Consider the following 26,807-nt stretch of genomic DNA (forward strand, 5'->3'; position numbering starts at 1 on the left):
GTGAGGGAGTCAGCAGGAACCGGCGGGGGCACCCCCACCCAGGGCCGTGGCAGAGCCGGAGAGGGTGAGCAGACGAGTCAGGGTCTCACCGGGGGAGCCCCCACCCTGCTCCCACCCGCCCCGGGGAGACAGCAGGGGCACTTACTTGTGCAAACTGAGCAGGGTTGTAGAAGGGCACCGCTGCTGCGGGAGGGCCCCCTGCAGGGGCGTGAGCTCCCGGAGCCTGAGAAGCACAGAGAGCTCACCTCAACAACTAACAGTGCACGGGCGGCTTGTTTCATTTGCAAATACAGGTACTATTTCTGAGAAAGGGTTTATAATATCAATACTTTCAAATGTGCCACAGAAGCTGGTCAAAGATACTTCTTGCAACGCTGTATTTAATTACTTAATGGTTCATAGGAAAACGGTAAAAACCAAAGCAGCATGCAGAGTGCGATGCTTTAGAACCAGAGCGCACACATGAGGTGGCACGGAGCTCTGAGTGGGCACTCAGCGCCAGGGGGAGCCCTTAGTAGGTGCTTTTGACTGCTGCAGACCTCAGGTGTCCAGCTACAAAATCCAGCGTTTTAATTCACACATAAAACAAGTCACATGAAGCCTTTCTGCCAAGCTGAGGGAAAAGCTCAGTGCCCCAATACGCAGAGAAGATGAAGTATTCCTTTATTTCCCACACAGGGCGACCCCGGACAGCTGTCACTGCCTCACTCTGCCTGCCTAAAATAAACCTCGTGCTTGTCAGAAAACAGAATTCTCTCTTTCAAATGAGAGCATCCTGACACTGACACACACACACACAGACACTCACACTCACACACACACACACACACACACACACACTCACACTCTCTCTCTCTCTCTCTCTGAGGCTATGCCTATGGCTAGTCGTTTGAAAAAACCAATTCAGAAAGAGCCCTTGCACAGAACTGGTTCGTTCACTACAAGCTTCTTGGGGTCGGTTCGATTGTTGACGTGTCTGGCTATTCACCACCGCCCTTTAAAAACTTCTAAAGAAAGGAACACTGCATCCTCAGGCATGTGAGGGCCGGGAGGTGACAAGTGACGTCAGTGGCCAGGGGCACGATGGCCGGCCAGCATAGCGATCTCAAGGAAAGACAGACGACCCCGTTCAAATCCACGCCCAGTGCGCGCGGCCAGCCACAGGGACCTGGTTAAAACGCTGGCTCACTTCACGTGATAACGAGCTCAGTGAACTACGGCGCGAAAGCTACGAAACAGCAAGAACACACAGACACAGACAGATACAGAAATCAACATGCACGTCACCGCTCCAAGCCGGCAGTTCAATCCCAAAGAGCTTTATGACGCCGTTAGGATCAGCACGGCTCGATGGGAGAAAAGCCAGAGTTAGCCTGAAACTCCTATTTTCATGTACAGTTTTTACTGGAAACGACCCCTGGTTGCGGGGAGGGAGGTCTGCCCAGGCCTGGGCCCAAGGCGGCCAGACCTCGTGCCCCCCGAGGGACCGAGGACAAGAGAGCCCAGCAGAGGGGCGAGCCCGGCTGCCGAACACACACGCAGCCCTTCACTCTAGCCAGAGCTCCCAACAACTCTGCGGAAACAAGCGTGACTTTAAGGAATACAACACTTTTTGAGTTCTAGAAAGTTTCTAAGCTGCCCTTTTCCTTCCCATTAACTTCGTTTTAAAGAGGCCATCTGGACAATAAAACGAGCTTCCTCAGCCCAGACCTTCAGCAGATGCGCTCATCGGGTGCGTTTACCTCTCCTCCCTGGGAACCGTCCGCGCCGGAGGGTGGGCGTTCAGGTCCAGGGAGCGACGCCGCAGAACCGAGCACCTGCGGGGACAGCAGGGAGGCCGCTACTGCAAAGCCCGTGCATCGGAGGCACCCACCGAGGCAGGACCACCCAGGACGGCCCGCTCTACCCCACGGGGCGCTCCCGCTGAGGGGTCGTGAAAGGGTGCCGCGGGGACCTGCTATTCCAACACCCGCAGCGCATCCTTACTGAGCGCCTGCCGTGAGCCCCACCACGGCCCTGCGATCTGCGCTCTCGTCGGCCCATCCACAGGGCAGGACGCTGAGGCTCAGAGGCGCTGAGGGACCCCCACCTTTAAAAAGCTAATTACTGGGGCTTCCCTGGTGGCGCAGTGGTTGAGAGTCCGCCTGCCGATGCAGGGGACACGGGTTCGTGCCCCGGTCTGGGAAGATGCCACATGCCGCGGAGCAGCTGGGCCCATGAGCCATGGCCGCTGAGCCTGCATGTCCGGAGCCTGTGCTCCACAACGGGAGAGGCCACAGCAGTGAGAGGCCCGTGCACCGCAAAAAAAAAAAAAAAAAAAACTAATTACTGGAGAAGACAGGGCTGAAATCCAGGTGCGACCAGCCTCAGAGAGCAAACTCTGAGCGACTGCGTTGCACACACGTTATAATCATTCCAAAAAAACCCTCTTCACTGTAAAAAGTTCAGCAAGACAAAATTACTAGGTAATGCGTGTGTGACCCACACCGTAAGCTCTGTGTACACGAGACTCTGGAGAAGGTCAGGGCCGCCTCGCGTCGGGGCAGGAGGCAGATTCCCTCTGCCCGACCCCCCGCCTGGGCCCACGGCACTGCTCACCTTGGGCTCCGAGGCAGGCTCTGGCTTGGCTGGATCCCCCGTCGGTGCCTGCCCTTCCCTGCCAGCCCCCTCGGCAGGCAGTGCTTCCTCTGCATCTGTGAAGGGGACAGTGGGGGAGGCGGTCACTCGTCCCTCCCCCACCCCCAGGGGAGAGCTGCACCCAGGTCCTCAGGCAGACCAAGGGAAACGAGTCCGCAGACAAGCACAGGGGAACCTCGGGCGCTCTGCATGTGGGTGAGTATTATCCCTTCTTAAAAGAGGATAAAGGCCAGGGGCTCTCAGAAAGAGGCCAAAGGTCAGAAGCTGCACACTGACAGCTGTTCCCGTGCTGCCTACCTGGGTCTGGTCCGAACAGGTGTGTGGGAATTGGGAGCGGGGCCAGTGGCGCAAAGAAGTCCGCGGGAGCAAGGGCTGGCTCGCTCCGCTGGGGGCCCCCCGGGTTCAAGACGTCCACATAGCGCGCTCGGGCTCGGGCTGCCACGGGGAGAGGGAGTGAGGTCACCCCGCCGTCCTCCTGGTGTCCGGGGAGCACCGGGCCAGGCTTCCGCTCCGGGGGGCGGCCTGGCCCGGAAGGGGGCCCCTCCTGGGGCACACTGGCTTGGCTTCTGCCCGGGCGAGGGGTCCCACTTCACACCACGGCACGGCCGATCGCATCCGCTCTGCCCTTAGCTCCCCAGTGATACGATGGTCCGCCTAGGAACGCTGAACTCTCTAGAGAGCTGGCCCCCCACCCCCGGGGACTCATGCTCAGAAAACCAGTCCTCCTCCTGGTGGGAAATAACTACCCCCTCGCGGGCACGCTGTCATCGCTGAACTCTGGCCCGCCTGTAGGACAAATAAACTACCCACGTGAACTCTGATTTCTGGTTGGCTGTCATTACCTGCTCTTCTAGAATACATGTTCACAGCGGGTCTGGGGGGCCCTCCAGGGCCAGGGTGGGCAGCTTGCAGAGCCTTGGGAAGGGATGTTGGAGGTGGGGGCGGAGCCTTCTTCTGCGGAGGGAAAGACCAGTGCGGGGTCTGCGCGCTGACCCGGAGCCCACGGGGACCCCTGCAGACGGAGGCCCCTGCCCAGGGGAGGGCTCCCCGCCCGGCCACAGCGAGCGCCTGGATCCCGGCTCACCTCCTCCTCTGGCTCGTTCGTGTCCACCCAGCGGTTCTTCTTTTCATCCCAGACGATCTGCCACGATTGTGAAAGGTAAAAAAAAAAACTCACTAGCAAAAGCTGGACAGAATCAGAAATCAGAACCTGACTGCTTCCGAGGCGCCGGCTCAGGTCCGCCCCGGAGCCGTCACTCCACGCAGACAGGCGGGCGGACGCGCCGCTGCGGGACCCACTGGCCCCCCCGGGCCCACCCGGCAGGACGCACCGATTTGTTCTTGTCGTCTGGCAAGTAAGCTTCTGTCCTCTTCTTCACAGGCAGCCAACGAGAGAACCAGGAGTCGCTGCTCTGGACATAAAAACCACCAGGACAACCCTGAGGGCCTGGCGCTGAGCGCCAAGGAGCCCAACACACAGGGCCAACCAAGCCTATGTGGCCCACGCGCGCCTGGAGGCGGCTAAGCCACGGAGACAGGAAGCAGGTGTGGGCCGGGCGGCAGCGAGTCTGGGGGGCAGGGCTTCAGTCTGGGAAGACGACAAAGTCCCGGGACGGGTGCACGGCAGTGTGCTTGAGGCCCCAGAGCCAGAGCCAGGCACTGAAGTCAGTTGAAGCGGTAAGTTTTCTGTACACTTTACCACACTTAAAAAAAATCAGAACGACAGCTTGCCTCTTGGAGCGTTTCACGTCTGAATGCCAACAAATGAGCAGCCTGAGACATCCCCCCGCAGGGGTGGCGACGGCTGGGGAGTCCGCGTGGGCTCTAAGAAGAGGCCCTCGTGCTCCGAGGCTGGCAGAGATTAGGCTTCAGGGACATTGACTTTATCCTTCATACGCTGCCCTTGACGTCTACCACAAAAGGCAGCAGCAACGCCACACCCCCTCAGCCGCTTCTCTGAATCTGCGGCAGAGCGGACGGCCCCGTGCTGGGTGGGGACCAGCCCCCTGCACGTCACACCCCGTCTGGAGGTCCTGCTCTACCTCACGGCCCGCGCGTGTTTTGAATCACACTTGTGTTTACCTAAGACAGTAGCCGTTAAAAGCCACCCACAGGCTGGAGGAGGTGTGCACACACGCACATCCGGCAGGACCTGCGTCCACAACATGCAACAACGCCTGCCGACCTCTGAGGACCCCACGAAGGACGGGAGGAGACCTGAGCCAGCCCCACACATTTGAGGACGTGGAGGGGGACGAAGCACACGGACCCACAGCGAAGTGTCGCTAGGCCCAGCACAGTGGCCGACAGCGCAGCCCCCGGGTGCGGCGGGGCCGCTGGAAGGGGTGCCTGGTGAACCACGGAGGAGGGCGGGCTGGCGGGACGCTCTAAAGCCACACACACAGCTGTCCTGTGACCTCGGGCTACACCCAAGAGAAACAAGTGCATCTGCCACCAAAAGACACAGACGAGAACGCTCACGTGGCTTTATTCCCAATAATCCCAAACGTCCTGCATTAGGAGAAAGGATACATAAAACCGCGGCGTACGCACACCATCGACATCGCTACACAACGACAAGAAGGGACCTCCTTCGCGTGAATTTCGGCAAGAGCCGAAGCCAAGCAGTGGTGACAGAGGTCGGGCAGAGACCACCCCCTGGGGAGCATGTGGACGGGCCCTGGACCCACGGGCGTCCAGGAGGCAGGCACGGCTCCAGCTCTGAGCTGGCGGGCTTACACGTGGACACGGACACACAAACACCCGCGCTTCACCACACGCTCACTGCCCCTCTGGCTTGATTTAAACAGAAACACATTCCTTCTCCTCGCCTCAGCGTGAGGACAGGGGAGCAGAGCCCCGGCCCCGCCCCCGCCCAGCTGGGGGCTGTGAGTCACCTTCTTGGGCTCCTTGGTCTCTTTCCTGGCTGCCTGGACAGGTCTCTTCACGTCGGGCGCGGGCGTCAGTGGCGGAGGCGGAGGTGGCTGCAGGACCCCTGAGCCAGCGCTCCCCCAGCCCGGAGGTGACTCGGAGCCCTGCGACGTCCTCGAGGAGCCCTGTCCCAAGGTAACAAGAAGCAGGCTCACCGGGGGCACCTTCCCAGGAGCTCTTAAGACTTCACGAGAGGCTACGTCCCTACGGTGAGCAGAGCCAGGCAAGGAGGGGCTGGTGAGAGCGGGCCCCCCCCCCCCACTTCCCCAGGGCCGACTGGACTCAAGGGCAACACTTTCTAGGAGCATCACGGCGCTCACGATGCGGATTCAAGAATCCTGTGGGGTTGCTGGGCCGGAGGAGATGGGATACGTATGTGCACCGAGGAGAAGACTGGTTAGAGGGGGTGGCAGTGGGCATTTGAAAAGACAGAAGCGGGCTTCCCTGGTGGCGCAGTGGTTGAGAGTCCGCCTGCTGATGCGGGGGACACGGGTTCGTGCCCCGGTCCGGGAGGATCCCACGTGCCGCGGAGCGGCTGGGCCCGTGAGCCATGGCCACTGAGCCTGCGCGTCCGGAGCCTGTGCTCCGCAACGGGAGAGGCCACAACGGTGAGAGGCCCGCGTACCGCAAAAAAAAAAACACAAAAAAAATAAAAGATAGAAGCATTTAAAAAAATACTTATCCCTGGGTTGAGACTGTTTTCAGTACGGTTAACTCTCATTTTTACTTTCGCAGGGACAGAACGTTTAACGGCGGAAAACATAAGGAGGGTTTGGACTACTGCTGATGGGATGCCCCCAAAGAGCAGGCACCTGTAAAGAGGCACCTGTAAAGAGGCGTTTATCCTCCCACCCCCCATCACTGGGATCACAGCACACCAAGGTGGTATTTACGTTGAGCATGTCTGATAAAATGAATCTTGGTTTTAAAAACACCACTGAAAATTTTACGAATCCTACTGTAGAAAGAGATGCAGAAATCAGGGAAGTTTTTCCATTTTAGAAAAGTTAAAATTGACAAGGTAGTTTCATTGTAGATGAGCATTTCTTCTCCTTAAGATACCTATAGATGAGCATTTCTTCTCCTTAAGATACCTATTTTTACACTATTAAATTATCTTTTCCCCTATTAATGTTTTCATCAACGCTTCACATTTTAAGGATTCAAGTTTTCTCTTTAAGAAACGATTCAAAAGATAATCTGATAATTTTAAGTATTATCTTTCTACTTACAACTTGAGAACAAAGAGTTTAAATACTTATTCAGTGGAGTTCATGAAAAATAGCTTAAAAAACAAAGAAGTAGTGGGAAAGTACCACATTAGCAAATTTTCCACCAAAATCCTCTTCTCCTAGCTCCGACAGCGCGTTTCTGCCGGGTGCCTCTTGTGGCATCATTCCTGTCAAGGGAAACGAGAGCTCCTGAGACCGCGGCATCACCAAGCCCACAGCAGAGGGAGCAGGTGCGGCCAAGAGACACTGCTGGAGACACACGCAGCCCCTCCTACCACGCCTCCCGATGTGGGAGACACGCGCAGCCCCTCCTACCACGCCTCCCGACGTGGGCTTCGCAAACCAAGAATGGAATGTTCCTAAATACGTGAAAGTAGTTTCTCTTCTCAAGCCAGGCCGTGCAAGTAGACAGACGGTCAGGGACAGGACTGCCCTCCAGAAGGAGGGTCACGGCCTCCCCAGTGCCTTCACAAAGGCTGCAGGCGGGCGCCCCCCGGCCACGCCCTGGACACCCACTCCCACCTCACATCCCAACAAAAGGTCAAGTCACCGATCTTCAATCAGCTCCTAGAACTTTCGGCACACACTAAGGAACGTGCTTTGCTCCAAGTGTGAACGACAAGTCTCTCCTACCAGTTAGCCCCTGCAACGCCAAAGCCAAGTTCGCTCTGGTCTCCAGACGGCACCTCGCAGACCCACCTGCGTCCTGGCTCCTGGCCTCCGGGAGCAGGTGTTCAGTCTCTTGGAGAGATGGTGTGCCAGATGGCAGGCCAGGCCCTGGGTACGGAGCCGCAGGATCAGGCCCAGAGGGCTCTGGAAGGCCAAGTGCAGCCCCTGGGGGTCCACAGCCAGGCCCCAGCTCGCCGGGGCCCACGGGTGGTGGCACTGGGCACATCAGCACCCTGGCGGGGAAGGCCGGCTGACCGTCGTGGAGCGTCAGTGGAGCTGCGGGGAGACGACGGACAAGAGAATGCCTGAGGTTACGTGCTCACTCCAGTGACTTCCGCAGGGCATGTTTCCTTCATCGAGGGCCAAGGAACCAACCGTCCAAGCACAAAGGCTGAAGCTGCCGGGCTGTCACTGGTTTAGGGAAGCGGGACACACGCTTTTCAGGGCCGAGGGGAGGACCTCACGCACACAGCACGGGGCGTGGGCTCTAAGCCGCAGCACGACCCCGACACGGCCCAGCGAGCGCCGCCTGGCCCAGGCCCGGCTCTGCCTCCACTGAGTCCCCCCGCACCTCCTGCACCACCCACCCACGCAGCCAGACCTTCAAGGCCGCGAGACCAGTGGGCTCACACCAAGGGAGGGAGGGGCAGAGAGAAAGCGGAGGGCCAAGGTGGGGGGACAGACGGCCCGACCCTCTGGGCAGCAAGACAGGGACGCTCCACGTTCAGAACAGGGGCCCAGGGCGGCGCGGGCTCACCTGAGGGCAGCAGCCGCACATCCTGGCCCACGTGGTCAGCGCTGGGCACAGGCGGCACCAGCAGCGCGTTGTCGGTGCCCAGGCCCGCCGGCTGCACGGGTGCTGGGCCGTCACACGGCCCCACCTCGGAGCGTGGCGAGCTGGGACAGCGTGGGGGGAAGGCTCTGTCCAGGCTCCAGGCCGCGGTGCCCTCCTGAGGGAGAAGGACCTCAGCGTCTCCATGCCGGCCGCCGACCGCGCGGACCCGCCATGGCCCAGGTGCACCTTCCCCCTCGCCGGGCACCGGGCGCCGCTGAGCTGAGCTGCTCACACCCGCCACCTTCCGCGTGAACACGGCTCCCCGTCGGGCCCCACGACCGGAGCCCAGCGCACCTTGACCTGCTTCTCCACGAGCTGCAGCTGGACCAGCCAGGCAGGCTCCGCAGCGGCCTCCTCCTCCGGCTTCTCCTTCAGCTGAGGGTCGAAGAGGCGCAGCTGGGAGGCGACCTGGAAACGCACGCAGATGAAGACCCTGTTCCCACAGGTGACAGCGGCCAAACCGTGTCTTCGAAACCCACTGGGACGTGGAGCAAGCGCGCCTGCAACGTCAGAGGCACAGCCCTCGTCCGCTGCGGGGACCTTCCTGAGGCGGGCTCACGCGGCCCGTCCCTGACCGCCTGGAACGCAAGCACCCACCGCGCCGGCCCGCCGAGCCAACGGCACGGAGCCCGCGGCATCCGGACCCGCGGGAGCTGAGCCCGCCTCTGCTCAGCTCCACTCACTGAGATGCCAACCGCCCTGGCAATGCTCACGCTCTGGGGGGCTAGCAGGCGGGCACGGGCCAAACACGCCTGACCTCGCGTTAACTCCCGAAGCTGCCAGATGGAAACAGGGTTCCTGAATTACCCTGTTTCTGCAGGTGTCCCGATGTTCCCGTAAGAAAAACATTTTTGGTATCACATGGACACATTCCAAAAACGAAGCTCCAGGAGGAGAGGAACACACTGACGCGGTGCCCCTGGTGCCGGGCGCCAGTGGGAGGGTGGTCACGCGGTCTCTGTCTTCCGGAGCGAGAGCCTGGGGCCGCGGGGCCGCAGCCGGGACCCAACCCAGGCTGCGGCTCCCAGAACCTCACAGCGCTAAGCGCGAGGCGAGCCTCCTGCAGGCGGGGTCCTTCTCACACCCAGGCTCACCTCCAAGTCTCTGCACGGGACGCCCCAAGGGCTCCCGTGCTGCACTGCAAAACACCAAGTACCTGCCCGAGAACACGCAGGATCTTAACTGGGCCGAGCAGGCGGCCCCGCGCCCTCTGGTCACGAGCACCCCACACGGCCCCACGTGGCGCACGGGCGCGGCGACGTCGAGGAAGAGTTACCTGAACCAGCTGGCGGAGAAGCACCGAGGAGTGTCCGCGGGGCTGTGCTAGGACGCTCTTGGCGATCACCTCGCAGTAGTGGAAGGCCTGCGTGGCGAGCCCCATCTCGGCCAGGCGGCAGCAGTAGATGAACTTAAACACCTGAGACAGACCGACGGCGAGCTGAGCGGTGCTGCGTGCCCCCCACTGGTCCCCGGCGTCACCTGTGCCCTCCCACAGGCTGACGCTACCCTGCACGTCCCCAACGCCTGCCCACGGCAGAGCTGGGCCCGTTCCCTGAGCTACTTTACATCAGGGTAAACAACTAAGCTTCTGAGAAACTCACTTTCTCTCTTCAACACCCTTAACAGAGCCGTCAGGGCTCTCGACCACCGAGTGACCACGGAGTGACCACGAGGTGCCACCACGCGCACGCACCCCGCGAAGACCGCCTCTCGGGAGCCGCCAACGCAGTCACCCTGCTCTGTTGGCACTGATGCTCTGCCCCCTTTCAGACACACGAGCACAGTCCTGGTCAGATACCACCCTCCCGAAACATGGTCCACAGCTGATAGAAAAGTACTTGAAACCAAACACTAAAAGTTTTTAATACTGAAAACATTAAGAACCAAAATGCTAACGAAGTTCTCAATTCGGCAAACTTTAATTCTCGAACATTACAGATCAAACATCTCCTCGAGATTTCCAAAAACACTTCATTGCTCTTTACGTTTTTTGAATAAAACCCCTGAACGACTGTGGTCTTGTCAGCACCCACTCCCCCAAGCCCTGCCCCCCCCCACCCCCGTCAGGGCTGGAGCCGTGGGGCCCCACCCACCTGGAAGCTGGGTAAGGAGCAGGTCTGCGCCCCCAGGGACTGAGCGTACTCATAGGCTTCTGTCCTCTGAATAGCTTCGTTGGTCGCGAACTTTAAAAACGGCAAACTGTGGAGGACACGAGCGGCCGTCACCTTTGAGCGGGTCACCGAAGGGCCAGCGCTCCACGCGCCAGTCTGGGTTAGCCAAGGGAGGGGCTTTTCCTTTCGAATTACGCAATTCCTCACCTGTGGTTTGAGCCAATTAAGACGAGTTTTGTGGTTTTCTTGGTACAAACCCCGAACCCAACCTGAGCCACGAGGTAGCAGAAGTGTGCAGCTTCAAGGAGCCCTCTCGAGGCTGAAGGTACACAAAGCAGGCGGGCCTCGGTCACAGGCTCTCCCGGAGATCAGAGCGCTCACAGAGACACCAGAGAGACCCCAGACGGAGGGACAGTCTCGGGGTCCCGAGCGTCTGACGGCAGCCCCAGGCCCGCCTTCTACGTCGGCGTCTGACCTACCCAGAGTGTCCCCCATTGTGGCCATCGCCCGGGCTTCCACGTCCACGTTGTTGTTCAGGTTGGACAAAACCATGGCCAGGTGCGGCCGCCAGTCTCCCCACTTCTCATCTCCACAACACTGAAACCAGAGACGAGCAGAAAACCCTCATCCTTGGAACACACTGCCATCTCAACTCTGCAGCGCTCAAACTCCAGGAGCAGGATGGAAACGCTAGCCTCGCGCCTGGGAGGCGAGCCCTCGGGGGAGCGGGCTCTGAACAGACGGCTGAGCCGCGGAGGCTGCCGCGAGGACCCCCATACTGACCGTGGACGCGGCTGGCATCCGCCCAGACATCAGCTGGTAGACCGTCTGCAGAGGGTCGTTGATCGGAAGGCTGTTGGCGAACCTGGGCAGACGCGAACAGAGAAAGCCCTAACTCAGCCTGGTTCAGTAAACGGGACACGAAAAACTAGTCTGGTCTCATCTCAGACGCTTTGGTGACTGGCTTGATGCTTGACCTGGGCCAAGTGTACACACTGCAATGTCTTTAAAAGGCTGTAAAGGATGCAGACGATGGAATTCACTGAGATTTTTTTTTGGGGGGGGGTCACGCTGCGTGGCATGCGGGGTCTTAGTTCCAGGGACTGAACCAGGGCCCCTGGCGGTGGAAGCGCACAGTCCTAACCACTGGACCGCCAGGGAAGTCCCTGCTGAGATTTTATAGAATTAAAAAGCCTGAAGTTAACAAAAAAATTTAAATCCTTTAGCAACACAACCCAAGGAAGAGGGCCCGGCAAGCCCACAGCCGTGGGTGGCAGACGGGACTCCCCAGCTTCCTCTGACAAGAGTATGGGGACCGGGGGCTTCCCAAAGCTGACGAGGCCCGGACCCCCGCCTGCAGGCACGCCCGGAGACAGTCCCCACGGCCGGACTCCTCACCTGGTCATGACTCTGGCGTGCGTCCGGCTGTCCATCTTGCTGGCAAGTAACAGGGCGTGACCCCACAACCCGTTCTTCATCGCGGACTCCAGAGCATCCTGCAAGGCATCGAGAGGTTCTCTGAACCCCGAGAACAACGGGAGCGACGGAACGTGTGTCGTCACGCGCGGTCACGGAGGAGGAGAGGGCGCGACTGCACATGAAAAAGCAAACGGGTCAAAGGCTCCCACACACACGTTCCCAGTTCAAAAACAAAGAGCGGGCGAGTTTCACCGTTTTCGCTATAGCCGCAGTCCCTGCGGGAGGAGGTTTCCGTGTAGGAACCCCGCTTTCATCACCAGCACAGAGGACGAGCACACCGTCAGAACCAGGGACGATGGAGAAGTAGCACCGCCTTCTCCCACCTGTCATCTCCGCCATGAGAAAGGCCAGGGGGACGTGAACTCCCCAGGCCCCGAGTGACCCCTGGGCCCCGAGGGCCTGTGCTCAGCACCAACAGGGCCTTAATTACTTCAGCCTCCCTGTATCCAAAAGGATCTGGGCCACAACTTAGAAAACTTGTGACCAGGAAGCAGAAACGTTGCAACAGAGAAATGGGAATTAAATGTAACGGATCAGAAGGCTTCAACGAGCTGTAAAACGGCCACGTTAAGACCATTTACTCACCAAACATGAGTCTTCTGAGTCTATCGTGACGTAAGAGTGCCAAGAACTCCGGGCCCACCAGACCCCCGCTGCCAGAGGCCAGCAGGCGCTCCAACTGTGCCCCCCCCCCACGCCCGCTGCACCACCAGGTGCCCCACGGAGCAAACCCCGGGCGTGTCCCCACGGCGCTCCCCGCCTGGGCCCGGGCTGTGCCCGGCACCCACTCGCGGTGGCGCGGCGAGCTCACCCCAGCTGCGTGAGAACGTGCTGCCTCTGTGTCGCACACGTGTTTACCCCGAGACACACTACACACGGCAGGGGTGCAGCTGGGCTCAGTCTACGCGTCTGTCAGATGACTAAACACGGAACCTGCACGTCTGACACCAGCAGCACTGGAGAGGCCACTATTCGCACCTTCACAGACACGACACACGAGGTGCCGCACAGTCTTTGCAGAACGAGACCCCGGCAGCGCGTTCCGCTCTAGACGCTGGCGCCCCGAGAGCAGGCCCTGCCCCCCGCCCCGCGCCCGAGCTCGGGCCGCCCACCTTCTTCCGGCCGTAGAGCAGCAGCTCTCGGAACCGCTCCGTGTCCTTCTCAAGGGTGGTGGCGGCCTGACTGTCAGTGAGAAACGAGAGCTGGGCCTCCCCGGACTCCTCCTCCACTTGCTCCGCAGGCTCACGAGTGAAATCGATCAGGTTGGCCTCACTGGGCGACTTCCCAGGAAGCCACACGGTTCGGTGGTCTCGTAACAGGAGTTCCGCGATGTCTGTGCCCACCACGGTCTGCGAGGGGCAGCAGGGGCAGGAAGGGAGACAGGCTTAACCACAAGCAGCACCCTCCTGCAGGAGTGACGGGACAGCCCCGGTCCCGGTCGGGGGAGGCCCACGAAGGGCCTCGGCGGGCGAGCGACTTCGACCGCCTCGGCACAGGGCCGCCCCCGACTCGGCCGGGAGAGAGGCGGGCAGACCGCACGCGCCGGACGGGCCGATGACCGGGAGCCCAAACCGCCCTTCACCCCAAACCACCCACCCTGCTTGGCTCCCGCGTCCCCAAATCACCTCCGAGACACTCGTCCTGGGGGAGCCCCTGGACGGTGCAGCCTGGTACAGAAATCCCGCCTAACCCTCCTCGGGGGTGCTGAGGACTCCCGGGACTAGAGGCCCACGAGAAGAGCAGTTCTACAAGGAAGGAGACACGTACCCCGTTCTGTCTGCATAACAGAACAATAAAGCTCCAAAGGAGACTCGCGGACTCTTTGTCAATTAAATTTTCATTCTGTAAACATTCTGCAGCTTTGCTCTGTGCAAAATTAATAACATCCACTTTATGGGTGTCATCTCTGCAAAAAGAACACACACTCGGTGAGCAGCAGCCACTGCACCTGCGAGGCCGTGCTCGGCACCGCCGGCGGAAAGGCACCGCAGACGCGATCGTGGGGCACGTACTTGCCAAGAGGCCCCGGGAACGCCCGCATCTCCTCCTGCTCTGGCGTGTGCTGCAGCAAGGTCTGAGGTGGGGACAGGAGAGGGGACAGAGAGAGAGCTGTTCACGGGGGCAGGCAGGTCAACGCCCGGCCTGGCTACATCGGCAGACAGAGGAACGGACGCCATCCTCAGGACGGCCTGTCCCTCCAAGTGGGGAGGCAAAACCTCCATCACGGAGTATGGGCAACTTGTTCCACAACAGTGACTTTCAAACTTTGTTTAAGCAGTGAGACCCACCCCCCAGGCTCTGAGGCAGGGCCTGGATACACGTGATGGAAGAGGCCTGCCAGGGCACGGAGCGGGGCGCCCCGCACCAGCCCCCCGATATCGTGAGGCACCTCTGCCCACTCTCCAGAATCAGCAGTAAAATGAGCACGGACAGGGTCCTCACCCCAAAGTCAGGAATTCACTTAAAGACAGAAAAGGAACGTACGATAAAACCAAGCCTAACCCGACACCCAGAGCAGACTCTGAAAATGCTGACTTCCGGGAGGGAAAAGATGACCAAGCAGAACTGAAACAATCGACAGACTGAAGATTCGCGGAAATAAACGTTTCCCGAGCTTGTGTTCTCAGACAGCAGCACACAAGCTGAAGGTGACAAACCGCAGAGCGCGTGCAACCTGAAGGGCGACGCGCAACTCCTCCCCGTGGAATTACCTCCATGCTGTGAATTTCAACCAACGCAGGCTGTCCTTCTGAAGGCAGATTTGGAATCACTTTGATGAGCTGACCCCCAGGACCAAACCTGGCACAGATGTGAGGCACCGAGAATTTCTCAGGAGAAGTTGGTCTCGATGGAGCTACATTTAAATAAAATGAGAAAGAGACAACCCGTATGTCACTTTTTAATGCTTCTGAACTAAATCCACAGCTGAGACTTTCAGGATGCCCATGCAGCTGGAATCACAGATCATCAAGATGAACCGACTTTCAACTGTAGTTAGTAATTGTTAAATATCCTATTAAAAGACAGAACTTAAACATGTGTCAGAAAAACATTCTGACCGTTCAAAGTGGGAATACTCTCCTCTAAACTGAAAGCGCTCCTTTAAAAGCCACCAGGACGCACCGTTCATGGAAAGCAGGGCTCGTGCTTCCTGCTGCCCAGGTGGCCCCTCAGCCCCTGCGCCCTGAGTGCTCTTCACAGCCTCACCTCAGACCACGAGCATCGGAGGGAGCGGCAAGGAAAACGACCAAGAGTGAAACACCTCAAGCCCAACAGGAGGTGAAATTTTCAATCAAATAACACTTTAAGAAAGTCCACTCTTTTATATTTTATACTGTCACGTTCTAAACCTTCACACACTTGTGCAGTTTTCCAAGAAACGGCATTCGATCAAATATCTCAAAGGCCAATTGACAACGTGGCCTGCGCGATGAGCGTATGAACTGGAGTTTTTCAAGTTCCCTCCAAGATCCATGTACCCGTGTGGTCGGCACTGGGGCTACACTGAGGCCCTGCCCAAGAACGTGGAGCCTGAGGTCAGAGCCACGCTGAAGTGGACACGATGGACAGGCCGGGCAGCTCCCAGGCCTGTGAGCCAGACTGCAGCCCACAGGGCACCAGCAGCCTAGCGTGGCAAGCGCTGCCCCTCAGGACGGGCACGTGGTAGGGCCCTTGCTCGGCAGGGATGCCCAGGCCAAGCCATTGCCAGTTCCCATCCTGGTGACGACTCAGTCCCTCTTTCCCATCCCAGGCTCGGGACGCCGCCCCAAGGTGTGCCTCGGCCTCCCTCTGCCCCCGTGGGCACGCAGGGCCTCGCCACACACACCTTGCTCCACGGAGGGCCAGCTGGCCTCAGCAGGGTAGCTGTACTCCGGGAAGCCCGGGGTGCCGTGGAAGTCGCCACCGTAGGGGCCGTAGGCATAATCGCCGTGGAAGGAGCCCGGTGGAGGGGGCGCCTCGTAGGGCCCAGCAGTCACGTTGCGACCTCTGTACACCTGACTCTTAGAGAGCAAAGAGCAAACAGGTGAAGTCTCTTCGCCACGCCTGCGGCGGGACCCAGGCGGCCACCAGAACCCTGGGGCCCGGGCCGGCCCCCGCCCGCCCGCCCACCTGGTGGGAGTGGGAGCTGAAGCTGCTGTGCAGGCTCCGCGCCGAGTGCTCGCTCCGCCGGTCCACCTCCTCCCCGTAAGGGTCCCTGTGGGGCTCGGGCTCGTCGTCAAAACTCCCGGTGAAGCGGGGGTCGTACCTCCAGTGGTCGTCGTATTTCTCAGGCCTGGGGAAGCAGAGGGGCAGAGGCCGGGGCTCGGGGAGAGTACCTCCAGGGCCTATGCTCCCGTGCCACGTGGCAGTGAGGCCCCCCCAGGTCCTCGCCGCCGCAAGTCCCGATCCTAAGGACAGCGCTCGTCAGAGCCCACCCTCGAGTGGAGTCACCGCATCCCAAGGCCAAGTTCAGACCCCGCCTTAGGGTTAGAGAGGCAGGCTGGGGGTCCGTCTGAGGTGGTCACCCCTCTCACGGACCCGAGAAGAGGAGGATGAACTGACGCGCCGTGCTGGTTCTGAGGCCAGTCCCCCTCCAAGAGCCCAAGGAGAGAGCCACTGGGAGGCCCAGTTCATCCCGTTCCTCCCGAAGGTGACCACCCCCCAGGAAGCCAGACACAACTGTAGCTCTTGAGTGAATTACAAAGACCCGAGGGCACAGACGCAGAAGCACAGCTGACTCACGACCCACCCTCCTTATCAAAATCTGTTCTACCAACCTGTCCCCGTAAGCGTAGCTTTCCTTCCTATACGGATCGTACTCAGTATCATACCAACACCTCCGGTCATAGGTGCCGGGGTCCCTGGACCGAGAACCATAGTGGTACCGATCCCAGTGACCTGGATCTGCAGGCGAGAGATTAATGGGTCAGTACAATGTGCAAAAGACACCCCTCTGGCTGTCACAAAACCAGGCCACCCCAGGACTGAAGAATGCTTTCAGCCTCAGAGAGCAACCAAACTTTCCTCCCGAAAATCAGCACGACCCCAGGGAATGTTAACTGTGAGACACCAGAGGACACGGCCGTGTCCTGCCTGTACTGTGATACCTAACGGCCACTGACAGTTTTTCTCTCAACACACGTGATTAAAAAGGAAAAAAAAATTTTTTTTATTCGTATCTCTTTTCTCTAATGTGATCCAAAGAGCTTTAGGAAATACTCTCAACGGATAAACAACAAGGTCCTACTGCAGAGCACAGGGAACCATATCCAATCTCCTGGGATAAACCATAACGGAAAAGAATACGAAAACAGAATGTGTACGTGTGCATAACTGAGTCGCTTTGCTTGCCGTACAGCAGAGATTAGCACAACTGTACTTGAATAAAAAATAAACAAAATTTTAAAAATACTCTCAAAACTAGATTACTTTAAAAAAGCACATTAAGGGGCTTCCCTGGTGGGACAGTGGTTGAGAGTCCGCCTGCCGATGCAGGGGACACGGGTTCGTGCCCCGGTCCGGGAAGATCCCACATGCCGCGGAGCGCTTGGGCCCGTGAGCCATGGCCGCTGAGCCTGTGCGTCCGGAGCCTGTGCTCCGCAATGGGAGCGGCCACAACAGTGAGAGGCCTGCGTACTGCAAAAAAAAAAAAAAAAAAAAAAAAAAAAAGCACATTAAGGGACTTCTCTGGTGGCGCAGTGGTTAAGAATCCGCCAGCCAATGCAGGGGACATGGGTTCGAGCCCCGGTCCGGGAAGATCCTACATACTGCAGAGCAACTAAGCCCGTGCACCACAACTACTGAGGCTGCGTTCTAGAGCCCGCGAACCACAACTACTGAAGCCCGCGTGCCACAACTACTGAGCCTGCACGCTGTAACTCATGAAGCCCACACGCCGCAACTACTGAAGCCCACGTGCCTAGAGCCCATGCTCCACAACAAAAGAAGCCACCACTATGAAAAGCCCGCGCACCGCAACGAAGAGTAGCGCCTGCTCGTCACAACGAAGAGTAGCCCCCGCTCACCGCAACTAGAGAAAGCCCGCGGGCAACAAAGACCCAACGCAGCCAAAAATAAATAAATAAATAAAGCAAATGCAGGGGAAAAAAAGCGTATTAATATTATAAGCAAGCCAGATACACCACTTGGAGCAAGCACGTGCAGAATGACGCATGAAGCAGTCCAAACACGAAAGTGGAGGAAGAGCCCCGGGGGACGCAGAAGCGGGTAGCCATGTTGGGACGGTGAGGGCCACAGCCTGGCAGGGGGACCAGCAGGGCGGCTGAGGGGACACGTGCCAAGACGCACACACTGCCAGACAGCAGTGGCACCCGGAACGTCCTGCGTCTGCCCTGTGTGATGCAAGGGGCTCTGGCCACATGTGGAGCATGTCACACATGGCCATTGCAGTGAGCAGCTGGTCCCTCATTTTACTGATTTTAATCAATTTAAACAGCCACATATGGACAAGTTACATACTCTAGATCTACTGATAATTATGCTTTGCTGGAAAATCAAAGGAAACTACTAATACGATACAGACACAACGCTACAATTCAGATATAATTTCTTCACGGAAAATAGCAATGTGATTATTTCTAGACGCAAACTACTTTCAATTACTTTGGCTCTTAGCTAAGAGCGTAAGACTACCAAAAGGGAAGGCTTCCTAAGAAATTCCACAGCGCGCCACTCTGCACCCAGCCGCACGGACGGTCTGAACGCGCGCCTGCTGCCCGTCGAGCGGTGGAAGCGCCTGAACATACCTCCATAGCCCCACGGGCTGGGGCGATAATTTGTACAGTAGCCACTCTGACCGCTCCATCCACTTTTGGAATTATAGTAACCTTCAGGATACCCTTGCCTGAAAAAAACACACAGTGCTGTTAAAAAACAAGTTACCTGTTGCTTAAAGTGGGACACAAATTACACCCAGAGCAACAGGCATTCATCAGGGCACCTTGGTTGTGAAAATATTCTCATCAGGAGATCCGAACCAGTAACATCGGTAAGATTACAGGATTCCCTACCATACGGCAAATTAAAATTTATCTGTTGAAATAACTATTTAAGTGCTGTTCAGCATAAAAGAACTAACCCTTCTCGTGAGCTCAGTGCTTAAAAGCAGGGTCTCACGTTTTTGACATCATGCTCGGCGGAAGCAGAAAGCACTGAGCTATCTAAACAAGCTAGCGCCGACCGTACCACCCTCTACACAGACCGCGACCCGTGCGTCCTGCGCGGGGAAAAGGGCCCTCGCACCCTTCCAGCTGACTGCCCAGGACTCACGACAGGGGCCAGACCCAGGCTGGCTTCACAGGCCCAGCTGTGCTGCCGACCCTAAGCAGGACAGGCAGGTATCAGGTCTCCCGGTGCAGGAAGATTCTTGTGACTCCGTGTACCCCTGGGGAATGGCTCACTCCTGGGGGTGCAGCTGCCCCTCAGGAGTGTCCGGCCCCCCCACCTGCCACAGGGACGGCACCCGCTGGGTGGGGGCCCTGAGGGGAGCACCCCAGTGCACCGCCTCCACCCACCACCGGGGGAGCTCCAGAAAAGCGACCTGACCAAGGGCAGAGCCAGAGCACGCCCACCCCACTGCCCTCTCCAGCCCCGGGCGCCCGTCAGGAAGGACTCCACCGCAGAAACCCAAGGCTCGTTCTCCCCTCCTGCCGGGATGTGACCACACCAGGCACACGCACAAAACACTGATGCTCAGCACCGACGCGCAGGCCTGCACACACGTGTGCACACACGCACAGGGCAGGAGAGGGGAGAGGCTGCTCTCCCTCCATGTGAGCAGTGGGGACACGACAACGAAGCCCTGCCAGGTAACCCGACCCGGGCCCTGCCTCCACCCTCCCTCGCCTCTCAGGGCTTCTAGAACACACCTGCCCGCTGCTCTCCCCGAATCAGAACACCCACTGGGGACTCCAGTCTCACCTCCCAGAGCGCCAGGCCCAGTGGCTCAGCGTGTCCCTCCCAGCGACGGAGGGGGGCCAGCTGGACGGGCCGGCTCACAGAGGCAGGGCCTCGTCTCCAGGTGAGCTACTGAAGATGTGGGAAGCAGCAAAAGCAGCCCCGAGTTTGAAAGGTGGTGCGTGGACGCAGTCTTCACCCGCGCCCAGACTCTATTACGAGCCGAAGGAGCCTTGCACCCTCATGGCAAACCCGGCCCGGTGAGACGAGGGCCCGGGGCGCGGGAGGAGCCACAGCGGGGGGGCTCTGCAGCCCCGCGCTTCCTTCCGAGCCCCCGACACCCCTGGGGGGAAGGACTGTGGCCTGCCTAAGCTTTTACTCAGCTGAAGGCACGATGCCAAGGCTCTTTCAAAATGCCTCATCTGTGATCGCAAAACTGAGAGGAGATCTGTCAGGGGAGAGAGAAGCGGGAGGGAGCGGCTGGCGGCCTCGCAGCCCGGGGGGCAGTGCCCGGGACAGAGCCCAGGCTTGCGGCGGCCGCTGCCAACATGCCACTCCAGGTTCCGGCCCGCGCCTGCCTGGCCCGGGAGTCCGGGCACCCCGTCACCAGAGGTGGCGAAGGACCTGCACGGGGGAAACGCTGCCTTGGCACCCGCGGAGCTGTGTGCGTCCCTCGGCGACGGGACCACTGCCCGGGCTGGGAGGAAGCCCGCACGAGGGCAGGGGTGGCTTCCTGGTGGCCCTGCACAGGGTCGGGTCTGACCAAAGGCCAACTGACGACACATCCGTGACCGTGCAGCAGCGCGCTTATCTCGATTTAAAGATGCATCCTATAATCTGTCCACACCCACAGAACGTAAACACAGGTTAAACAGGTCTGTATAATTCTTTACAAACACGGTCCTTTTCAAATCACTAAGTTACTACCACAGCCGGCAACATAAACGTCAATCACCTGGCAGCTGACTGGTCCGAGCAGTGACTCGCCCGGGAGCTGGGCCGCTCGAGCTCGGGGTAGCGGTAGCTGTCTGCGAAGGCAGCGGCTGCACCATCGTAGGGCCTGTATCTGGGCTCATAGAGGCCGTAGATGTCCTGCTGAAAGAAGGATGCCTCCATTAGATGCCAAGAGCCAACTCATCAAGCAACCGGCACGAGTTCTCACGGTACAAGTGGTGCTCTCCAGATGAGCCCCAGACACGGGGCTTCCTTCATGCGAAACAATAAAAAAAAAAAAATGAAATCCACGGCCACATTCCTAAGACAGACTGCCCTGGCCGGGCTCAGGAGATGGCCCACCACCAGCGGGCCACGACCCGGGTCCTGCGGTGACTCGTGAGGACTCTGTTATCTGCTTCCCGAGGTCTCACTTGCATAGGTGCCATGACCCCACAAGCTCGGGTCCCGTTTCAGACACAATCTCAGGGAAGCAAAAGAACGAGGGTCCACTGGAACGGGTCCTGAAGCTACAGCCAGCCTCAAAAGGAGTATCGTATTCTATCCTTACGAGGCTTTCAGCCCCATTACAGACCGATCAACCCCCGTGGCTCTACGGCTACGTCGGGACTTGAAGTAGAGACGAGGTGACCCAGGCACGAGCCAGAATCAGTCCTTCCTGACTCAGCCTGACGCTCCACCATCACCCAGCAGAGGACGAGGAATCACATAAAACGGACTTGTTCTTAACCACTACCAGAGACAAGGCAGAGGGAAGTGGGCTCCCACAGAAGTGATGCCGGGCACTGGCTGGGACACCGGGATGCAGACGCAGCTGCTGGACAAGGGCCCAGAGCAGGTATGTGGCCCCTCCACGCACTGCCAGGCCTTCCTGGGCTCTGGGCACAGCGTAATTTCCTTCTGTGGGGTTCCTTCTGGATCTAGGATTCCCAGGTCTCAGGGGTTAGGTGTGTACCTGTTCCCACATGTGCAAAGATGCCCAAAGCCCGTGAGGCAGCCCCATCATCGGGGCAGCCCTGCTCCCTCAGCCTCTTCTGAGGGCAGGGCCTCCAGTGTGGCACCTGCCCCCATGTCAGACAGTGGACTTCAAACTTCTGGTCCACAATCCTTCTGCCTCTGCTGCCCGTGGGTGATGCTGGCCACGACGAGAGATGGTGAGAAGCGGACAGTATTCAAACGTGTCCACCTGGATCACTTTTTCACACTAAGGCAGGATTAAACAGAACTTAAACGACATTCGTGGGCCTGCATCAGTGTGAAAAGAGGCAAGAGTCTTCTGGGGAGCACAGTGGGGCCCCTTGCTCTGCTGCCGCTATCACAACGTACCTGAAAGAAGCTTATGGAACTACACCACTCTTAGCTGTTTCATTTGGATGACACTCCAAACCTAACTTTTTCCCCTAAATAATTTCATTCTGAAGGAGGCACGTGAAAGACTAGAGTTTTCCTCTTGCTTCTTAGGTAGGTTTTAAGGTCAAAACCACAAAGAAGCTTCAGGAGGCTATTCCAGTTTCCCAAACTGTGCAACCAAGAACCCCGGGTCTGGGCTTCCCTGGTGGCGCAGTGCTTGAGAGTCCGCCTGCCGATGCAGGGGACGCGGGTTTGTGTCCCGGTCCGGGAAGATCCCACGTGCCGCGGAGCGGCTGGGCCCGTGGGCCATGGCCAATGAGCCTGCGCGTCCGGAGCCTGTGCTCCGCAACGGGAGAGGCCACAACAGGGAGAGGCCCGCGTACTGAAAAAAAAAAAAAAAAAAAAAAAAAGAACCCCGGGTCTGCGGAAAGCCAACAGGCAGGACGGGAAACAAAGGTCCTTTCCGTCACGTGAGTTGGGATGTGCTGTGTTAAAAATTAATCAGGTATTCTACCCAACTCAATGTGCTAGCGCACGGTGTGGACTTCCAAGAGAAAGGCCACGCTCAGCAGAACGAGCTGTGACCAGGCAGCACTCCTCTCGCGAAGCAGCACGTGACGGCCGCCCACGGGTCACCTCAGAACTGACCAACAGAAGCCCACCAAGGCACATGACGTGAGAAAGAAACCACCGGTCGGGGGCTCAACAGTCCACAAGCTCAGCCCTACCTGGTAATAGTGGGGGGCGGTGCCGGGATCCGGCGGGTACGGTGAGGGGTACGGGGGCTGGTAGCCATCGTACAGGGACCTGTAATAGTAATAGGACGCCAAGTCTGGAGGCGGCGGCTGCAGCCACTGCTGGTCAGACCGTGCGGCCGCCTGGCTTGAGCTGGTAGATGCGACGGACACGCTGGAGGACCGAGGTGGTCGAGGCAGCAGCTGCTGGCCCATGTCAGCTAGAGCCGGACTTGCAGATGGATGGGCTGGGCTTGGGGGCTGTCCTTGCCCTGGCGGACCTCCTGGGTTTGAAGGCTCTGGAAGTGCTGCTTTGGGCCCCTGTGGAGGGGGAGGGGCCGTCTCCTGCTGGGCTCTCTCTGGGCCACGCTGGTCCTGAGCAGCTTTCGTCACCTGTTGGTAGAAACGGTCTGGGGTGTGCGCCCCAGGTCCGTGCGGTCTGTGACTGGAGATGGTCTGCTGGCAAGAAGCTGGGCTATCAGCTTGGGCCGGGCTATACATTCCTACAGGATTTTCCAAAGTCCGACTGAATGTAAAGTCTAGGGCTCCCGAAGCTTCATCCCGACTGCCGGAGTGATTTGCCTTATTACTATCAGGTACCGAGGTGTCGTTTGCAGGTGGAACTAACATCACGCCTGTGCTTCCGGCAGGACTGGTAACTAACTCGGGAAGAATGCTCTCTGCTTTATGAATCTTTTGACTTTCCGGAAGCAAGTTCTTTGGAACTGGATGAGATGGCCGTTGAACCAGTGAACTAGCAGGCTGGCTCGAAACCATTTCCGAGGTACCACAGACTTGTGGGAAATTACTCTGGGCGAGGTGGTTAGGCAGAGGCGAGAAGAGAGCGCCAGCTGGAGTCCCAGACAAAGGAGCGTTTTCTCCAGAATCACCCCCAGCCTGGCTGCTTACCGTGGGCTTGTCTGCCACCGAAGAGCCCCCCCAGGACTGATCCTTCTCATTAGGAGTCAGCGAGGACACAGAGAAATTGACCGGCTGAGCCAGATTATAGCTGTGATCAGGCTGGGCGAGCAAGACTGGCTGATTCTGCAAAGACTCGGCGGGTGGGGAGGACAGCAGACTGGCATATCCTGGACCTGCCTGGGACGGGAGGGCCTCCTCTTCGCCCATTTGGGGAGGATTCTCGAGATTCTCGGAAGCACCAATGCCGTCCCCGCTCTGCACGGTGGGGCCGGGGCCCGGCTGCCGGGACTGCTGGCCGCACACCCCCTCGTCTGGAGGCTGGATCACTTCAGATGGCGGAGGTTTCGCAGGCATGTGAAGTGCGGGGGCGGCTGGGGCCAGGAGGACATTGCCTCCAAAATCTGGCAGCTCGTTCTGCGCCCACAGAGTCGTGGCTGGGCTCTCACACTTCACAGCCCCCTGCGCCCTGGTCAAGGGCCTCTTCTCAGGCGTGGGGAGCACAGCTTCCAAGGGCGGCCCCGCGGCGTGCAGAAGCCCGGGACTGGCCTCCACGGGTGTGGTGAGAGGGGGAGCACAGACCCGGGGCAGGAAGAGGGTCTCCATGTTGTCAGGGGGCTGCTCCAGGTTGCCAGGGGAGGCGTCGGGCGCAGCAGCGGCCGCTCTGTGCTGCATCTGGTGGGCGCTGGGCCCCCTCACCTCGCCCACCACGCTGGCGCGGTCTGCCTCGACTGGCTTTACTCCAGTGAAGTGCGATTTCACTGGTTCAAAAGAACTATTTGCACTCGTCTGAAATATTCCCGTAGGTTTTGGGGGGCTCGGGGCCGAGGGCTGGGGCAGGCTGCCGCGGTAGCTCTGGCTCACAGTGTTCTTGTCTGTCTCGCCTCCCACAGGAGAAGAATCGATCTGCTTAAAAAACCTCCCCGGAGCCTCATGTTCAGGTTTTCCAACCTCCTGCTGAATGAACGTGCCCCCCGAGTCGTGGGGCCTGGCTGCACCGGGAAGACCCCGGGGGCTCTGGCTGCTGTAACTGGAAGACACGCTCTCAGCCCGCGCAGGCTGCGCCGTCGCATCTGGGGCCTCGAGATTAGGGCTCCCGCCTCCAGCGTGGCCCACGGCACTGAGCCTGGGGACAGCCGGCCCGGGAAGGGGCCCGTATCTGAGCTGAGCGCTTGGGGAGGAAGGGTCTGCGCTTAGGGGCTCACTCGGCAGAACTTCTTGGTTCTGAATGAACTCTAGGTTCTCGATGTTCTCGTACCGCGGGCCACCAGCACCGTGAGTCCCCGCACGTGCTGTGTCACCCCACATGTCAACAGCGGCAGCGTTAGTGGTTGCTTTGTCGTGTCGGATGCCTGCAGACTGAGAAAAGTAAGGCTGTGGGTCTCCTCCCTGCTGCGTGGGTTCGCTGCCGGAACCTTTGAGAAAGGCCTGATAAACGCCTCCTGCCCCCATGTGTGCAGGAGGCTGGCCGAGGCCCGGGCTGGGGGAGAAACCATCAAAGTCAGACTGGCCGGCAGAGACTGCTTTTTCAGATGTGAGGTTTTCTTCGTTCTCCGTCTCTCCTCCTTTGAAAAACATGGAGAGCGCTCCCGAGCCCGCTTCCGGCAGGGTCCAGCTGCTCCCGGCACCCAGGGGGTTGTGCGAGTGGCTTTCTGGGCTGTTTCCCTGAGCGAGGGGGTTAATGAGAGCCAGGTCTGACAACTGCTCTCTATTCACTCCTGGACTCAACCTGAACTCCTGGCCCGCCCGAGCGTTCCCAACTCTGGAATTCTGCCTGAATGCATTTTCTGGATCAAAGCTATTTGCTGAGTGGTTTCCACTTTGCAGGTAGACTGCCTCATTTCTCCCGTCACTGGCCGAGGGTCCCGGTAAAGACACCAGGGGGCCGTGTTGCTCGTGGCCAGGACCCTGACACGGGTTGGACGGAGCGGGAAAGTGGGCAGCGCTGGAGGCGTGGCACACCGTGTTCTGCACAGGTCCCTCAGGGCAGGGTCGGTAATGCTGCCCCGAGGGCTGCGGGCCTCCCTGCACCGGCCCCCACTGCCCGGGCGTTTGCTGACGAGGCTGAGGGAGGAAAGGGGGCGCTGCTGGTGTCGCGGTGCCGTCGTGCAGGCTCGGCCTGCTCAGGGGTCTGTCGGGCCGTGGTGTGTTCGCCTGTGGATGGCCCACACGACAGCTGTCAGGACCCACTCCTGGAATGTACTGAGGAGGATACGGCGGGGTCTGTACTTCAGGCTCCGGGCCGGGAGCGACCTCGACTCTCCTGTTCACCTCGGGCCCAGGAGGTGCCGAGGGGCTCAGTACGCCGGGAAACGGGCTGGCATCTGACCTGGGCTGCAACGGAGGGGCCGGCAGAGGCTCGCAGGGTCCTTGGGAGCTATCCCCGGCATTTGTGTGTGGCCCAGGCAGACCAGCACGCTGAAGAGACAATGGTGGGGCTGGGCCTTGCACAACGAGCGGGCCACTTTTAGACGCACTGCCCGATGATGTATTTTGGAGCGCCTGTCTACTAAAAGCAAACGGGTCTGTCACTGGCTGCAGCGGGCAGGTTATCGGGGCCACCGGTGCATTACTGTTGGCCTGTCTCCTGTACGGGCTGTTGGACCAGAACATGTTCTGAGGACTCCCAGATGGAGGCGGCCGGACCACGCCAGACGGGACAGCCTGGGGTGGAGGTTGCATGATCGAGCTCCCGCACAATGAGATGCCGCTTACAGGAAGAAGCAGGATCGAGGTGTTCCTTACTTTGAACTGAAAAAGAAAAAGAGAAAGAAAAAGAATTAATACATAAAATCCACGTATTCAAAGTCCTGGCTGCAATCAGGAAAACTAAGAAAGAAGAAAAAGGCTGCAAACGCTTTTGCATCACGCAGTCCTGAGGGATACACCTCTCCTGTCTCCACGCCCGTGAGAACTGCCGTCCTGGGCATTTCGGGAGGGAGGACCCGGGGTGACAGCATGGCCGGGACGCAGAAGCTGGCTGTGCCTGGGCCAGCCGAGTGCCTTGAGATGACTCGCTGCCCTTCGCCGAGATTCAGTTACGTACCCCAGCTACGCACCC

The 26,807-nt window shown here is 59.1% G+C and overlaps 1 protein-coding gene across 1 annotated transcript in view; it reads right to left on the minus strand.

The window, feature by feature from the left end:
- SEC16A (SEC16 homolog A, endoplasmic reticulum export factor) overlaps window positions 1-26,428 on the minus strand; it is a 30,012-nt gene extending 3,584 nt beyond the window's left edge. Inside the window, exons 1-29 of the mRNA XM_065879980.1 lie at window positions 25,162-26,428; window positions 22,823-25,080; window positions 20,746-20,882; window positions 18,641-18,738; window positions 16,652-16,778; window positions 16,005-16,167; window positions 15,721-15,895; window positions 14,606-14,748; window positions 13,907-13,968; window positions 13,662-13,800; window positions 13,007-13,243; window positions 11,814-11,911; window positions 11,199-11,280; window positions 10,895-11,012; window positions 10,623-10,734; window positions 10,398-10,503; window positions 9,581-9,721; window positions 8,599-8,712; window positions 8,227-8,419; window positions 7,500-7,745; window positions 6,885-6,967; window positions 5,535-5,693; window positions 3,969-4,049; window positions 3,722-3,778; window positions 3,480-3,591; window positions 2,935-3,072; window positions 2,599-2,693; window positions 1,169-1,228; window positions 146-223 (exon numbers count right to left, since the gene is read on the minus strand). Of these exons, the coding sequence (XP_065736052.1) occupies window positions 146-223; window positions 1,169-1,228; window positions 2,599-2,693; window positions 2,935-3,072; window positions 3,480-3,591; window positions 3,722-3,778; window positions 3,969-4,049; window positions 5,535-5,693; window positions 6,885-6,967; window positions 7,500-7,745; window positions 8,227-8,419; window positions 8,599-8,712; window positions 9,581-9,721; window positions 10,398-10,503; window positions 10,623-10,734; window positions 10,895-11,012; window positions 11,199-11,280; window positions 11,814-11,911; window positions 13,007-13,243; window positions 13,662-13,800; window positions 13,907-13,968; window positions 14,606-14,748; window positions 15,721-15,895; window positions 16,005-16,167; window positions 16,652-16,778; window positions 18,641-18,738; window positions 20,746-20,882; window positions 22,823-25,080; window positions 25,162-26,428 (6,879 nt within the window). The remainder of the gene's footprint in view (window positions 1-145; window positions 224-1,168; window positions 1,229-2,598; window positions 2,694-2,934; window positions 3,073-3,479; window positions 3,592-3,721; window positions 3,779-3,968; window positions 4,050-5,534; window positions 5,694-6,884; window positions 6,968-7,499; window positions 7,746-8,226; window positions 8,420-8,598; window positions 8,713-9,580; window positions 9,722-10,397; window positions 10,504-10,622; window positions 10,735-10,894; window positions 11,013-11,198; window positions 11,281-11,813; window positions 11,912-13,006; window positions 13,244-13,661; window positions 13,801-13,906; window positions 13,969-14,605; window positions 14,749-15,720; window positions 15,896-16,004; window positions 16,168-16,651; window positions 16,779-18,640; window positions 18,739-20,745; window positions 20,883-22,822; window positions 25,081-25,161) is intronic.
- Window positions 26,429-26,807: the final 379 nt, after the last annotated feature.

Source organism: Phocoena phocoena, chromosome 6 (assembly GCF_963924675.1).
Source record: "Phocoena phocoena chromosome 6, mPhoPho1.1, whole genome shotgun sequence".
Lineage (NCBI taxonomy): Eukaryota > Metazoa > Chordata > Mammalia > Artiodactyla > Phocoenidae > Phocoena > Phocoena phocoena.